The sequence below is a fragment of the Solea solea genome, chromosome 8, assembly GCF_958295425.1.
Source record: "Solea solea chromosome 8, fSolSol10.1, whole genome shotgun sequence".
Taxonomy (NCBI): domain Eukaryota; kingdom Metazoa; phylum Chordata; class Actinopteri; order Pleuronectiformes; family Soleidae; genus Solea; species Solea solea.
Genome location: NC_081141.1, coordinates 18541800 through 18556970, shown reverse-complemented (window position 1 = coordinate 18556970; position 15171 = coordinate 18541800). Strand labels below are relative to the sequence as shown.

The 15171-nt window shown below is 38.8% G+C and overlaps 1 protein-coding gene across 1 annotated transcript in view; it reads right to left on the bottom strand.

Annotated features, from left to right (window-relative positions):
• Nucleotides 1-13973, bottom strand: part of stpg2 (sperm-tail PG-rich repeat containing 2) — a 64912-nt gene extending 50939 nt beyond the window's left edge. Inside the window, exons 1-6 of the mRNA XM_058635308.1 lie at nucleotides 13515-13973; nucleotides 12280-12380; nucleotides 11460-11627; nucleotides 9552-9707; nucleotides 5806-5921; nucleotides 3558-3673 (exon numbers count right to left, since the gene is read on the bottom strand). Coding sequence (XP_058491291.1) covers nucleotides 3558-3673; nucleotides 5806-5921; nucleotides 9552-9707; nucleotides 11460-11627; nucleotides 12280-12380; nucleotides 13515-13620 — 763 coding nt within the window. The 5' untranslated portion in view covers nucleotides 13621-13973. The remainder of the gene's footprint in view (nucleotides 1-3557; nucleotides 3674-5805; nucleotides 5922-9551; nucleotides 9708-11459; nucleotides 11628-12279; nucleotides 12381-13514) is intronic.
• Between the last annotated feature and the right edge of the window lie 1198 nt (nucleotides 13974-15171).

Genomic DNA, 15171 nt, shown 5'->3' with positions numbered 1-15171 from the left:
TCATGTCTCCCCATGGTGGCGCTGCTCAAATGAATGAAGGAAACCTATAGGAAGAAGTTACCTGGCTGAAGAAAAGGGGCATTTACAGCAGGATAATGGCGGAGAAAGCTACGTTAAGCGATGCCCCATTCACTTTCAATATATGGACTTTGTGCACTTTGTTCCCTATGTTGTGAATACATAGAGAAATCCTGCACTTTTAACTTTTCACGGACGTTTTGTTTTCTTCAGTTAGACAGATATATCGTGATGTATGGTTGTCTTATTAGACTTTTTGTATCATGATATTATTGGTATCGTGGACCATATTGTATAGTGAGGTAATCTGTGATTACGACCTCTGTAAAGCAGTAGGACAAATACAGGTGTCACCAATGACATTGATTAGGGTTCTTGCTGTGTAATGGGTGGTCACGCTAAATACTTTAGCCCTAAGAGGCAGTTTGCATTTTTTAACTGCATACATATTTTCTGTATTTTCTGGTCATATACTGCAAAAGAGACTGAGAAAGAATTATCCATGGTCATTGTAGCATTGCTAAAAAAACAAATGTAATGGGGGCATAAGACATTTACAGAGTCCTGTATAGATTTATCTGGAGTAAAGACACTTCATGCCATCAGGACAATGGTGCAGAGTTTTGGGCGTTCTTAACAAAAATCTTTTGGGGGAGCAAGACATTTCAAAAGCAGTTGACTACTGTACACATGAGGGTCGGTGAGATTTCCATCGTGTGTGTGTGTGTGTGTGTGAACCAGTTGTGATTGTGACTGTTGTGACAAAATAAAAAAGTAAATGCAAGAACACAGCATTAAAGTTTCACACACTGTGACACTGCAGGAACACAAGAACACAAATAGCCTGCTTTAAAATCACAGCCAAAATATGTGCAAGTGTGTCTCTTTAGTGTCTGACAGTGTGGGAACTTTGAGTGTGACAATATTTTTCTGCTTTGAATTTGCACCCACATATTATTCCACCAGACTCTTTCACACCTTTTTTTGCAAATATTATTTCACAATGTAATGGCCTTAACATCTTACCTCACAGAAACAAAGTGAAATAATGTGATATAATTATCTGAACATATTGTGCAGCCAGTATGGAATTTGTCATCTACATACACACACTCATACACAGTATGTAACACAAGCTGCCAATGTGCACGTCGTCTATGTTAATATGATTAACACAGAGTTCACATGCAGCATATTAATAGTCAACCAACAGTGTACTTAATTTCCACAGGTAATTATTATAGCTCCATCTGTTTTTCTTTTGAATGCAGAGATGGTTTGTTCAAGTGGTTTGCCCGGTTTTGTTTCCTTGCCACGTCAAGCCATTACAGACAAAACTGTCTCTGATGGTTTAAAGTCAGACTCCCAAAAAGTAACAGTGTTCCTCTCAAGTGTCCTCACATTAAATATCATCTGCGCGAGTACAGGTGATGATGATAAGTGTAGACACGGCCATTGTGACCGAGGGTGCACACAGCAAAGTTGAAGTCATGGGATAAATTAAAGTAAGTACAAAACATTTCAGCCGATCTTACTAGACGGATACAGAATCCTATAAATAGAGGTAGAGGAGATGCAATAAAAATGTCATGATGAATAATCTACAAGTAAATGAACTCCCAGTCCCAAAAAGAGAAGACGAGACAGCTGTGCAAAGTGTTGAGAGAGGGCGGGAGGACAGACAGGTGCAGGTGCAAGTCATTGACATCAGGGATACATTCAGCATATTTTTCACCCTCACCGACCAGAAAAATAAGGCATCACAAAGAATTATTCTGCCAGCACACTCAAGTTCATATTCAGGTGAGTAACTCCACTCAACCAGCTCTTGTGTGCTCTTGCGTGTGTGTGTGTGTGTTTTAAGCTTATATTCTACTGCCCTCTATGGGCCAGCAGATAGAGTCTGAGTCACAGAGAGAGGAGGTTGTATGATTTCATGTTTAATTAGCTCCGCAAGTAAATGCAGCATGATGCTGAACTTAAACGGCGCACATACCGACTCTCAATTTTGAGTTTTCATGTCCTACAGTGCAGAGAATCGGTCGCAATTAAAGTGTGGAGAGAAGTGGACACGAGCAGTTAAACTGTGTAGGAATACACATTGTACGCTTCCATTGCCTGAAGATATTGAAACAAGTCAAGACATCAAAATATAATTATGATCATTCCAGTGTAAGCACACATCATTTTATAATTTGCTAAAACGTTTGAGTATAAAGCCTCAAAGTAACTGTGGGGGCATAAGTGGTGCATGCCATGAATATTTGATTCATTATGTGGTTATGATGGCTGTGCATGTAAATTGTGCATGACATACAAAATGCACTGCTTTTAATATACACATAGCTTTTCTCTAGGGGGTCATTTTTATCTGAGTTATTCGTCTACTGTGGACTGATAACTAATTTTATGATATGAAAATACATCAATAAATGTCAAGAAGTTGGTTCTCAAAGTTTCCTGCTCCTCCCAACATCCTTGGGACTGGAGGTGTTAGATGAAATCCTCATGTTTGAACTGCCTCTCAGTTTGACTCTTGAGATGACTCACAAACATGAAACTATTTTCAGCCACCAAAAGAAGGCATTATGAACGTTCTGAGGATAGTGATGAACTCTCAAGAAACTAATTGCTAATGGTTTTCAAGGTCTGCACTAAAAACAGAATGATAACAGACAGACCCACAAATACATTACTTTTAATTTTATATTTTGTTTTTAGGGTTAGAGTGTTACATCTGACCAAGGACTACAAATGATAAACTATCCCTGTTTCACTTAAACAATTAAGTTCAATTCTGATTAAACTGCATATTTGCTCAATGTAAAATTCTCAGGAGATTTGCTGCTACAGCCTTGATCGGTGATTTATTTTCCAGGTTCAGAGTTTAAGGTGCTTTATTTGTCATTCCAACACACAGGCACGAAAAGAACGAAGGCCAAATGTATTACAGTTACACTTTAAAAGCTTTAAAAGCTTGATTTAAAAAAAAAAAAGATCAAATTACTAATTGGCAAGGAGGCAGTAAATGGCAAATCCAAAAAGAATCACTACTTCTGCAATTAACCACATCTTTATTTTAGCCTTCTGTTTTAATTTTATTGTATGGCAGCTCAGAAAAAAATCCAAAAGGAAACCTCAAATGTTATCAACTACCTTGTAACCAGTGTGGAGCATTTACGAGTTGCATATATATATATATATATATAAATAAATGTATATACATATAGACTTAAACCCAATGAGAGGGAATATTGCTCTTACATTCATCAGAGAAACAGAAACATAACTCCAAATCGATGTTAATGCTGCTGTGTGCATAATGTTGCTCGAGCTTTGCCGACACATTAACTACATCAATGTTATTGGCTGATAATGTGCCAATATTGTGAACATACTGTGCAATACTATGTCCCCAAAGGGCAAGCATTGACATCAACCATGCACAACTAAATATTTAATCTTTTAGTTATCATTTAGCCAAACCCGGCATGTATATCGACACATGGATAAAAACAAGCACACAGACAAACACAAACTTGCCTTCTTCTCCTCTTGCTTGGGCACCAGTTCGTGGTAGCGAGGGATGTTAAGCTCAGCTCTGCCTTTCTGTTCCTTTTGAAGGCTTATATTTTCATAGTGTGTTTCTATGACTCTGTGAGAGACAATGACAACGTCTGAGAACAGAAGACTTACTAGCAAACAAATAGGACAGACAAGAAAAATGAAAAAGAAAAACAGACAGTGTGTGAAAAACAGAGCAGGGGAAAAAAAGAGCAAAGGGGAATACAATTTAAAAGTAAACAGGAAGGAAGAAGGAAAGAAAGAAACCACTGAAATAGAAGGATGAACTAGAGATAGAGGAGTGGAGAGGAGAGGAGAGAAGAAGAAAAGACTGAATACCAGCAGTGCAAACACAGACTTTTGTACCATTTTTAAACACTTAAATAATCACACGTTCACAGGCAACTGGCTGTAATGTTGTGGCTAACCTGTGAATACCTTTGTCCTGTTTTGATGAACTTTGAACTATCAATAGTGTAATGTCAACCTTGTTTTGTAGCTACACTTGAGTAAATGGAAAAGGAAAATCTGCAACAGAGTTCCCAGTTCTAATGTTAATTCATGTTTAATTTTACTATTTTGAGTACAGATTTTTATTTGCATACCGGCACTTGTCACAAGATGCTGATACTCTGGTTGCGTGGGTTTTCCCTGGGCTCTCCAGTTTCCTCCCACCATCAAAACATGTTAGAATGTTAGTTACATTCGGTCAGGTTGGTCCCTTGTGGCGGCGCGCTCAGTCGCAGCGGCTCTGATCAACCCTCCATCTGACCTCGACATCTCGTTGTACAATACCAGTATAATGACAATAAAGTTGCTTTCCTTTCCTTTCCTTTCCTTTATCCGTCCAATTCATAATTATGGCCCAAAATAATCATTTCTCAGGGTGCACTACGTGATGTTCACCCGTTCCCCCAAGAGTCTAGTGTTTATTTCTACTGTCGAGAGTTTTTATTTTATTGTTAAACAAGAACAACATTTATCAGGCAGATGATCCGCTGTGGCAACTCCTAAAGGGAGAAACTGAAAGAACAACAACGACATCTATTGATAGAATTGAAAATGTTGCACTAATGCAACATTAGTGCAGTGGGGGGGGGGGGTCGCGGTGAGGTGTCGGGGGGGTGTGAGAGGCAGGGCAGGACAACTCATACAGTGGTTTATACAGATAAATAAATAAAAATGATCAGGTTCTCAATAGTATTTCAATTCATTTCTGTCCTTTGGGGGGGGCGTGAAAACATTTCTGTCCTCTGGGGGGGCGTGACAGAAAATAATAGAGAACCACTGCACTAATGTTTAGTTATATTCACTGACTTCTTGCCACATTTGTGTTCTGTGGGAGAGCAGAAGAAATAAAATGGACTGTGTGCCTGAAGTTTAAGTCATTGATGGAAATGTTAAGGATAATCTAAATATACAAGTTGGCAAAATGTGAAACATAAGTCCAGTTTTTAGTTACTTTAATATAGACTAAATGTTTTAAATAAATAGATGTGAACATTGCTAACATTTTCTGGTATCTTTTATTTACTGAGGATTTTCATAATTTAGTGCTGAATGATTTAGTAATACCGACAGAGATATACGCCTCACCCGCACTTATTTTTTCTTACTTCACGCACTGAATCTAGGAGAAACTCAGAGAAAGGAGAATCCCAGGAGAAACTGCAACTATCATTAGTTAACATGGGGAAGAAGAGTCAGGGGAATGGCAACGGCAGACGGGAAAACGACAACATCGCTGACAACGATTCCAGCTGTCAATCATTCTGGGGTCTACTCATATGTGCCGTGCTTTACTGTCTATTTCTCTCTTAATGGGAACATGATTTAGAAAAATAAAGATCATGAGCTCTTGAGGAAGATCTAAAACTAGCGACTGAGACCATTAACTCCTCAGAAAAATGTTTACTGATGTAAATAAATCAAGTGAGGAAGTAAGCACATTTTTCCCAAAGACTTCCATTCAAATGGAGTTCTTTCCACAACCAGTGGAGTCGCCCCCTGGTGGTCGACTGTTACTTCCATCCTACTTGAGTGCATCTATTTTTATGCCTAGTCTATGGGTAAAATAAATGTACACAGTGGTTTTAGTGGACTTGTAAATGTGTTTATGCACTTAAATATAAAATGAACACATTCAAACTGAAGTAAAATGACACTATACAACTCTAACCTAAGAGTGAACTTCATTGAATTCATGTGATATGTGACACTCACAACTCAGGATAGTATTGTCCTGGACCTGGTCCCACCTCCATTGTCTCCTCCTCTCTCTTTCCTGTCCTGTTGCCAAAGTGGACTCCTTTATACTTGTGTGCGGCGCTCATCTCCGACTGAAGGAAATAAAGTAAAAGAAAAGAAGGGGGAGAACAAGATAAAGAGTGATGCATGGATGGAAAAAGAAGACAATATAATTGACTTATTCACATTTATCTGGTTTCTCTCCTGTACAGGACTCGTGAAGTTGGGGCTGACTAAAAATGTGAAGTTCAGCCAAATGCCAATATGTCAGAGATGCAGGGGAGACCTTCCATTCTTCCTTATCTCTCTAAGCTTTACAGCCTCCTTTCCTCTGGCTCCTGCTTCTGCTTAACAGCCGAGAGAGGCTAAGAAACGAACTGGCAAGCTGTCGCAAAAAAAACCCAAAACATTTTTATAAGGTACACCATGAATGAGTTTTTTTATACTGCTGAAAAAAGAGGACTAGGTTAAAACCTAGTGTGTGTATGGCTGAAGCAGGGGGTGTGTTCTGCCTTGTGTCAGCTGGTTTAAGCCCTTTAGTTTAAGATCAATATAACAATATAACAATGTCAAGAACAAGGGCCTTTCTGCATGGAGTTTGTATGTTCTGTGTGTGTGCGTGGGTTTTCTCCAGGTTCTCCAGTTTCTTCCCACAGTCCAAAAACAATATGAGGATAAGGTAAATTGGACGCTCCACTCTAAATTGACCGTAGGTGTGAGTGTGAGAGTGGATGGTTGTTTGTCTCTATATGAGGCCCTGTGATGGAGTTGCCCTGTGTTTCGCCCTATGTCAGCTGGGATTGGCACCAGTGACCCTCGTGTGGAGGATAAAGCGGTAGAAGACGGAATTGATGGATAACAATGTAAACAAAGTTATTGCTGTTCATCTTTACATGTCTTGCCTAAAGTTCTTAGCAATTCATCATCACTGTTGAGATGTTTTCCCGAATAAATATGAAGAGATGAAAGGTAAGAGTTTTAACTCATCGACATTTTATAAAAAATTAATATAGTCTCCAGGTCTGGAAAGGAGCAGATATAGCTGAATTCTGTATTCTCTTGAATGGCCACCAAGATGCGACTCGAGTTTGTATCATGTCTCACTTGATTTAGACCTTCAGCAAACATTTTTTGTCTATTATGGTCGTATTTCATGTAAAATAAACAATATTAGGGCATGGAGAGTGCATAACTGACAGCTACTACAGTCCATTGGGTACATGTTTGTAGATGTTCAGATCCATTAGCTGTATGGTTATTATTTGTGTGTCTTGTGATGGATTTTTGTTTTTTGCTTAACATGGAACACTAGTTATTACATTGTCTCAACAGCAACAGGAGAAGCTTTCTCTTTCTCTCAGTTCTATATTAAAATGACAGACAGGCTTGGAATTTGGAAAAAGTCCCTTTGCTATTTTAACTTTTATTTGCTTGACCCAACTCTCTATTCTGTGAGGTAGGTTATGACAGGACTGGCAGGGAATCTCAAACGGTTTCCAGCTCTATATGGGCTCTGTCTATTTATCTCAACTTCAACAGTGACTGGAGGATGAGATGTGAGGTTCTGTCCCCTGTGATCTTTCAATCCAGTTTTGTGCACAGGAGATACGAAACAAGGATGTCCACATTCTGAAGATCAAAAAGAAATACACATAGCACTGTGATGGTATTGCAGCTGGCATCGAGTTCAAAAGCACATGTTGTTCATTCATGTGTTAAGGAGGGGAAAAGCGAAGTTAAACATAAACATATTAATTCAGTTTGGATACAAAGGAATGACCGGTTATTTGTTATTCAAATGAGAAAGAGAAACTTTTATCAGCATGGTCGTGTGTGGGTGGCTTCCTGCAGGCTAAAATTGCCTGAGTTGCATTGCACAAATAAACACACATCCCAGCATGGGTCTGAATGTGATTCAGGTTCCTCTTTAAGAGGACAATCTTGCCCACGTTCCACTTTCCATCTCACATCCTTAAACTAAATTCACTGAACTGCCCTGAACAGTTTTTTTAAGTATATTAAGTATTTAGTACAGAGTATTTTAGAATAAACGATGAGAGAATATTTTATATGTAGGCAGTCTATCATTCGCTGTTTAGCCAATAAAAGCAATACTCAAATATCAACCTGTCAGGATTCCCATTTCTTCTGTTCTAACACATGGTTATCTGACAAATCAAATTATTAGGAACAGAATGATAAACCTCATGCTGATACTGTTTCCATTTCTTGGCGCTGCTTTTATAGACAAACTATTATATTTCACATCTATCTTACATGTGCCTGTGCCAAGTTTGTATCAGTCAATGTTAAAAGATCAGTGTGTCGCAATTAGTCACATCTAATTGTAACAACCTGTGATTCCTCCACTCACCTCTCCCTTTCCCAATGGTTTAAGGAAACTATTGTGAACTTTAAATACCAGAGAGAATGTTCTTTGTTAGAGAATGTTGTTTGAAGCAAAGTAAGCTTCCTCTTCTAAACGCGAAATGAACATTCTGGCTAGTTTGTCCTTTCAAACTACTCTAGAAACATGGCAGTGCAAGATGGCAGCCTCCCCACAGCAAACCCCTTGCCTTCAGTACATATACGACACTTATTCTAATGCCACAAAAAAAAAAAATAATAATTTACAGTATACATACAATACAAACATATTGGTGATTAATTTCTCCCATTTAATCCTCCTAAATGATACACAGTGGACCTTTGAACAAAGAAATGTTTTTGTGTTTCACAAAAATATTCAAACAGAACAAAGTCATGTCCCTTTTTTTCCCCGTCTCAATCTAATGTCTTATAATTCAAAGGATGTTCCCACAACTTTGAAGTTACGTCCTCTGACAAGCACTTAATTCCAACTCTCCACACTTTTGAACTCAGTCGGAGTGCGGGATGGTAGAAATGAGCGTGTCAGACGGAGAAACAGAGGGATGGAGGCAGACTATCAAAGGGAGACCAACAGAAGTTGAGGTGGAAGGGAAAGATCTGTAGATGGATGCACTGCTCATAGCCCTAAATCACAGCATGCCTCTGTGCCTGCACCACTGTGTTGACACAACCTCGGCCAAGTCTCAAGGACACTGTTGACTTCCTATGGTCATTAACAGATGACAAATTACTTAATTTGGAGTCAGACCAGCAGGCGCGTGCATTATTTTAAGTGAATATTGTAATATGGCTTGAGAAATCATTTCTAATGGCTCTCTTTGTTGGCATGTAAAATGGAGGAGCATTGGTGTACTGTGGCTTTTTCTGAAGTGGAGCTGCATTCATTAGCTGTGGAGAGGTGGGGGTTCAGTAGTGCATTAGATCTGCCTAACACTAATGGACCTCTCTTTGTGGACAGGGTAAGTACACTCAGACACACATCTGTGCAGACTACTCAACGCACACACACATGCACAAAGGAGCACTTCACATTCTCTCATTGATGTTACGTAAAACTTTGACAGAGGTCCGTGTGTGTGTGTGTGTGTGTGTGTGTGTGTGTGTGTGTGTGTGTGTGTGCGTGCGTGCATGCATGCATGTGTCATAGGCTGACCTCAAACCTATCTTTGTGAGAACCTTATCGCTGTTTTTCAAAACCTTTTGAGGGTCTGGGTTAGAAGGGTTAGAATTGAGTTTATGCTAGGTTAAATATTTAGGTATTTTAGTTGTGATGGTTAAGGTGATGGTGAGGGGCTAGGGAATACATTATGTCTGCATGTGTCTGTGTTCACCTTTGGGTTGTAGTAGGCTGGTCCCAGGGTCCTGTCCCTGGGCGGAGGCTGTTGCTTGCAGAGCACACCCAGGGCGTCCTCCTCATAGCCATAAGCTTGGCCCGGTGAAGGAATGGACACAATATCTGAGTGTCGAACTAGCCAGAGACTTTGAGCCTGTAGCCTCGGGAAAGAGAGGGAGAAAAAAAATCAGCAGAAAGACAGATGGAGTGAGAGGAGAAAGTAGCAGTGGGGAAGATGCCCTGGCTTACAAAGTAGCTGAACACTGCCTGAGGCCAATTTAGTGTGAAACTGAGTGAGGGACAGAGTCAGAGAGACAGGGAGTGAGAGGAGACAGAAAACACAGAATAACATTGGGGGGGGGGGGGGGGGGATGAGGAGATAAGAAACAGATGCAGATAGAAGTATAGAGATAAAAACAATATCTGCCATCCTAGTCAAAACACATGGAGGCTACACCAGTAACTTCCTCCTATAGCAGGGAGTGTGCATATATACAGTACATTATATGTATGTATATACATACATACATACATATATATACATTCAGCTGTGATTATATGTATATGTGTGTATATATACACACACACATATATATATATACATATACATATAGAAATACTATATAAATACATATAATTACAGCTGAAGCATTGAAAGACAAGAGGGTTTCAAGGTGTGTGTTAGTGTTGATCAGATAAAAGCCCTGAACTCTGTTCTCTACAGTTCATGTATCATGCAGAGTGTCAAGTGAGCTAAAGAATAAAGTAGTTGGTGTGTTTTTAGGTGCTTTGTCTCAAAATCTCAAACCGCCTGAGATATTATCTCTCATTGCATACAGGAGGGAGGGTTTGGATTTACAGCACAGCAAAGCTCTTCTGGGGTTTGAATTCGATGAACAGTGGAGATAAACCTGTCAGGGGGGGCCTGACAAAACCCTCCATGTCGCAGGACAACAGACAGAAAAAAAAAGTGAATACAGTTTCAGGGGCTTACAATGAACAAAAGTAAAATGGTGTTTTCAGGCATCTTTCACTGACAAACCTTTACAAATAATGCCAAACTGTAGATCAGTTAAAAAGACTTAACAATCCTAAAAATGTGGGTTAATCTCCGACATTTAGATCGGAAATGTCTAAAATCTCATCATTTAACAGAGGAGTCTAGTGTATTTAGCGACAGCACTGCCGAAAGCCGGGGATCGCGAGTGGCAAGCCGCATCACAACCTTTATATTATATTATATACCATTGTATTCAGTGACTGTGTAAGACAGTGTCTGTGCTCCAGGCATGGAGGAAGTACTGAACAAATCTTTTTATTTCACGGCACTTTCATGCAGCCGTGCTATGATGACTCCGCCCACATTGAGGAGGTACTATTGTAATGGAAAACCAACCAAACCGTGTAAAGTCGAGCCCATTTTGGGTGTAGAAACACTTCTTAAAGCAAGGCCTTTGCCCAAAAGTATATGCAAAAGAATATTTGAATATTTTATTATCCATCATTATCACAGTGGACGTTTTATAAATGTGCACATAGAAAGCTTCATTATTTTACACTATGATATGGTTGCAAATACAACATATGGTGGGTGTTTTTAGCAACAGAGATGTAATTACTGAGTCTAAAGTAGCAGTAGCACTGATTGGTGTTGACTGGTGTGCAGATAATAGCCCTGGCTATGAGACGATATACAAATATTGGCCATCACCACATTTGATGGCACAGATACAGCACATAACAGTGCACAGCACTGAGAGAAGTATAGCATGTTGTTGGATTTGAAATGGTACTGTATGTGTGAAAAAGGAATCTATTAATAGATATTGTTTAATCATAGCTAAGCTGAGGAGCATTATAATAATACATCAATGTTGGCTGATTTATCTTCACCCAAAATTCCCACCTTTTTCCTGCCAGGCCTCCCAGCCTGTCCTGCATCAGCCATCACAGCCCTGAGCCAGTTTTCTGAGGCAGGCGGCACAGTGTATGCCCCAGGGCCCGGAACCTCTGACACCACCTCCTCAAATCGCTTGGAGAGGTTCTGCAGACTGTGGCCACCATGGACATTTAACTGAAAGGATAAGGTTGCAAAAGAAACACAAGCACAAAGCCAAATGATACTGCAGCCAAGAAATATTTGCTCAGGACTGAGTACTTTCCTCAAGATATTTTTTTAACCTGAAGTAAAAATGTTATGTGTTTTAAATGGCCCAGTGTGCTACATTTATTTGCATTTACTGAAATTAAATATACTACCCACAAGTATGGGTAGTATATTTGCACAAGTGCATAAAGTGTGCTTTGAAATAAAAACAATTGGGTTTCCATAGCCTTAGAGCAAGCCTTGCATTGTGGAAGCCACCATCGTGGGTCAATAGGTCACCATAGTGCGCTGATGCACTTAGGATAGGGAGAGGTGGGAGGAATAGTCCTCAGGTAGCTGCAATCTGCAGTCTTGCCAGTAGATGTCACCATTTCATACACAATGAAATGTCAATGGGCAATACTTTTTCCCTTATGTTATGCGTGTGAAATGGAAATAACACATAACACCATTGACATATTTACTATAAGCATTGTGACATAAATATTTCATGACTTCAGACAAAGCTGTTTCTCCTTTCATGACCTTTTTATGGCCGCCATAATCTCCCTTACTTACTGTCAGGACTTTACTTACTTGCATGTAAAATGGTTGTCACTTGTCTCTAACCTACAGCTACCTTGGTGGATGTGGAGTCATACTGTCCAGGTCCTGGCACCATCTCACTGGACTTGAACACTGATTGTCTGTTGGTCAGGGACAAGAATGGAGCATAGCCCTCTGCAATACAGAGAAATCCCACAAAGGTAAAACAGGAATGGAGGATATGTTGTTGGATCAAATTGTGTGAACATTGGCGTTTGCAACCGGGACTTATTTCTTATTTCATGTCACCCATGGTCCACACAGAATTGGGGGGTGCCCTCATTTGCAGTAAAACAGCTGAATTTGATGAAATATGTGCAGACATCTGGAAAACAGCATTTAGAAATTCCATACTTTTTAATACTTCCAAGAACTGTTTATTTATAAATATGATTAATATTTTCATGGTTTTTTATTCTGAGCATTTCCCTATATTTTGTTGTTTGTCACTAACCCTCTTGTGGCCACAACCCTCTAGTGAAAGACATTTAAAATCCTCATAATGAGACTTTCAAGGTTGTAAGAAAAAGAGAAGCAAATATATTAATAACCATTTAGAAATGTAGCACAAAATCTATTAGATTTGTATAATCACTTTCAGTCTTCATTTATTTTTTGTTTAGTTGTCTGTTCATGTGTTTATTTAGCTGTCACTAACCTTGACCAAGGAAATTATGGGTTTTTTTGAGAGCAGCAAAAAATTAAAAGACTGATTTGAACTTTTCTTAGAATGTGGGTTACAGCCTAAGAAAGAAAAGGTTGGATTTTGGATGTGATCTGTTCGGGATATTTTGTTAATATATTAACCTTGTGTGATGAGGAATTGTGTTGATAATGAGGAAAACTGAGCAGTCTTTTCTGAGGTTTGCTGTGCTGTCAGAGTGCTTTCTCTGGTTTGTTTGACATGCACACTGCATTATATTAACATTTTTGTAACTATGGCATTGATTTTAATCTGTAAACAAGCTTCCTGAGGTTGCAACTGGCAACGTATGTAAAACATTCATAAACAATCATTTAAAAAAAGGAAAAAACATTGCAACAGTTTAAAAAGACATGGCAGCTTTACAGCAGTAAAACAAAAGACAAAACAGGCAGCGGGACAACAAAACACAACAATAATTTGTCACAATTATTGAGAGTATACAGGCAGTGGCACAACAGAAGCAAACAACATTTGAGCAACATTTACAATAAAGCCCTGTAAATATTTGTAATATTAATTTATATTCAGTGAGCTACGTTCAGGAGAAAATGTAGGAATCCTACCTGATATTTTACTCGTGAACTGAGTGACGTCGTAAGTTCCAGGACCGACTGCAGCTGGAGTGACGCCTGACGTCATCAAAGTTTCTCGTGGAGCTCGTCCATACATGTTTAACTTCAAAAATAAAAATAAAAATGATAGCTTGAATAAGTTTAACTATCGCAAAAAACTTTGTGTTTAACGTGTTTCCCCCGTGTTTTGCGCTGTCTGTGCTCCGTCGGTGTGTGTATCATTGCTAAGATACCGTGTAGCTACACGGCAACAAACCGGGGACACAAAACACAAACACACACATTTGTAACAAAGTTAAATCAACCAAATCAAGGCACACACTTTTGATTTGAAATTCTATGAAATATCATCACAAGTATCTTCATTGCGGGTATCATAATAGAATATCTTATGCTATATAATATGTGCTCTTTCTAAAGCATATATTGCTAATCCAATACTGAACAGTTTTCATAACTCAGTCTGTGGCCGACCTGCAATACCTGCTAGGCCCACCAGTGTGCAGTGGCCCGCACTTTATGAAGCGCTGCCCTTGACAAACAGGAAATGCCTCTTTATATTGGGCTTATTGTGTTGATATAAACTGTGCAAAATCTATACTTTCATGTCTTTTCTGTGTATTGTTTTACCTATTTCATGTTTTCTATGCCTAAATGTGTTGTTGAAGAACAACCACAGTCCACTCCAACATGGGAATATAATGTTGATAAATACTGCTCTTCCTGTATATGGCCTTTATGCACTGCTGTCTTCATCACTCCTCTTATCATGATAAGCAGTCTTGCCCTACTTCCTCCCTCCATTTCCCTTTCCCCACATGTAACACATATGGCTATTCTGTGGACTACATCTTTATTTAGTTTGGACTGAATAATTAATAAAATTAGTTTCTACAAATATCAGCTCACATCAGACATTTAATACTATACAAATACTATGTGTGGTGTTATATAACTTGCATAAATATTATAGTTTATAATTCTCCCACCTGATAAAACCCTAGGCACATGTTTTAGTATAAATTAACAGCATTTATAAAAGAACAGCCATTTTCACCACACGTACTATTTTGCATGACCTCACATCATTATGTTAAGTTTGTTTCATTTTGCAGTCACGCACTTTAACAAACAACACAACTACAGTCTATTTGGTTTAAAAAAAAAAACACTGCATGGTACTTTTGTGTAGTTTATTCTATTTTGTCATTTGATTGTTGTGTTAATACATTTTCCTTTGCTTGAGTTATTGTGCCTGAAGTCCAGTTCTACTTTCTAGTTCGGCCTAACATTGTGTCTGAGGGTGGAACCTGTCTAAACACGGAGATGTAGGTGTTTTATACCGAGTGAACTTATTGTCCCCTCTCGTTTTAAAAATGGTCTGACCAGCGGTTTTTTGTCCCCACCCCGCTTTGACTAATTTGTTTGGTCAGTTTGTTGAGTTAGTGGCAGTAGTTTGTGTTTAATTGACCTCCTTTATTGGGCACATTTTGTATTCATTTGTAATTTAAACATATAAACATCCTGTGTTCCTTCATTTTTTGATTGCATTAGTCTACTTTCATGTTTTATATGATTATATATTAAGGAAACATTGTTCATATAAAAAATAACCTAAAGATTAAGACACAACACATTTTTTTAACCA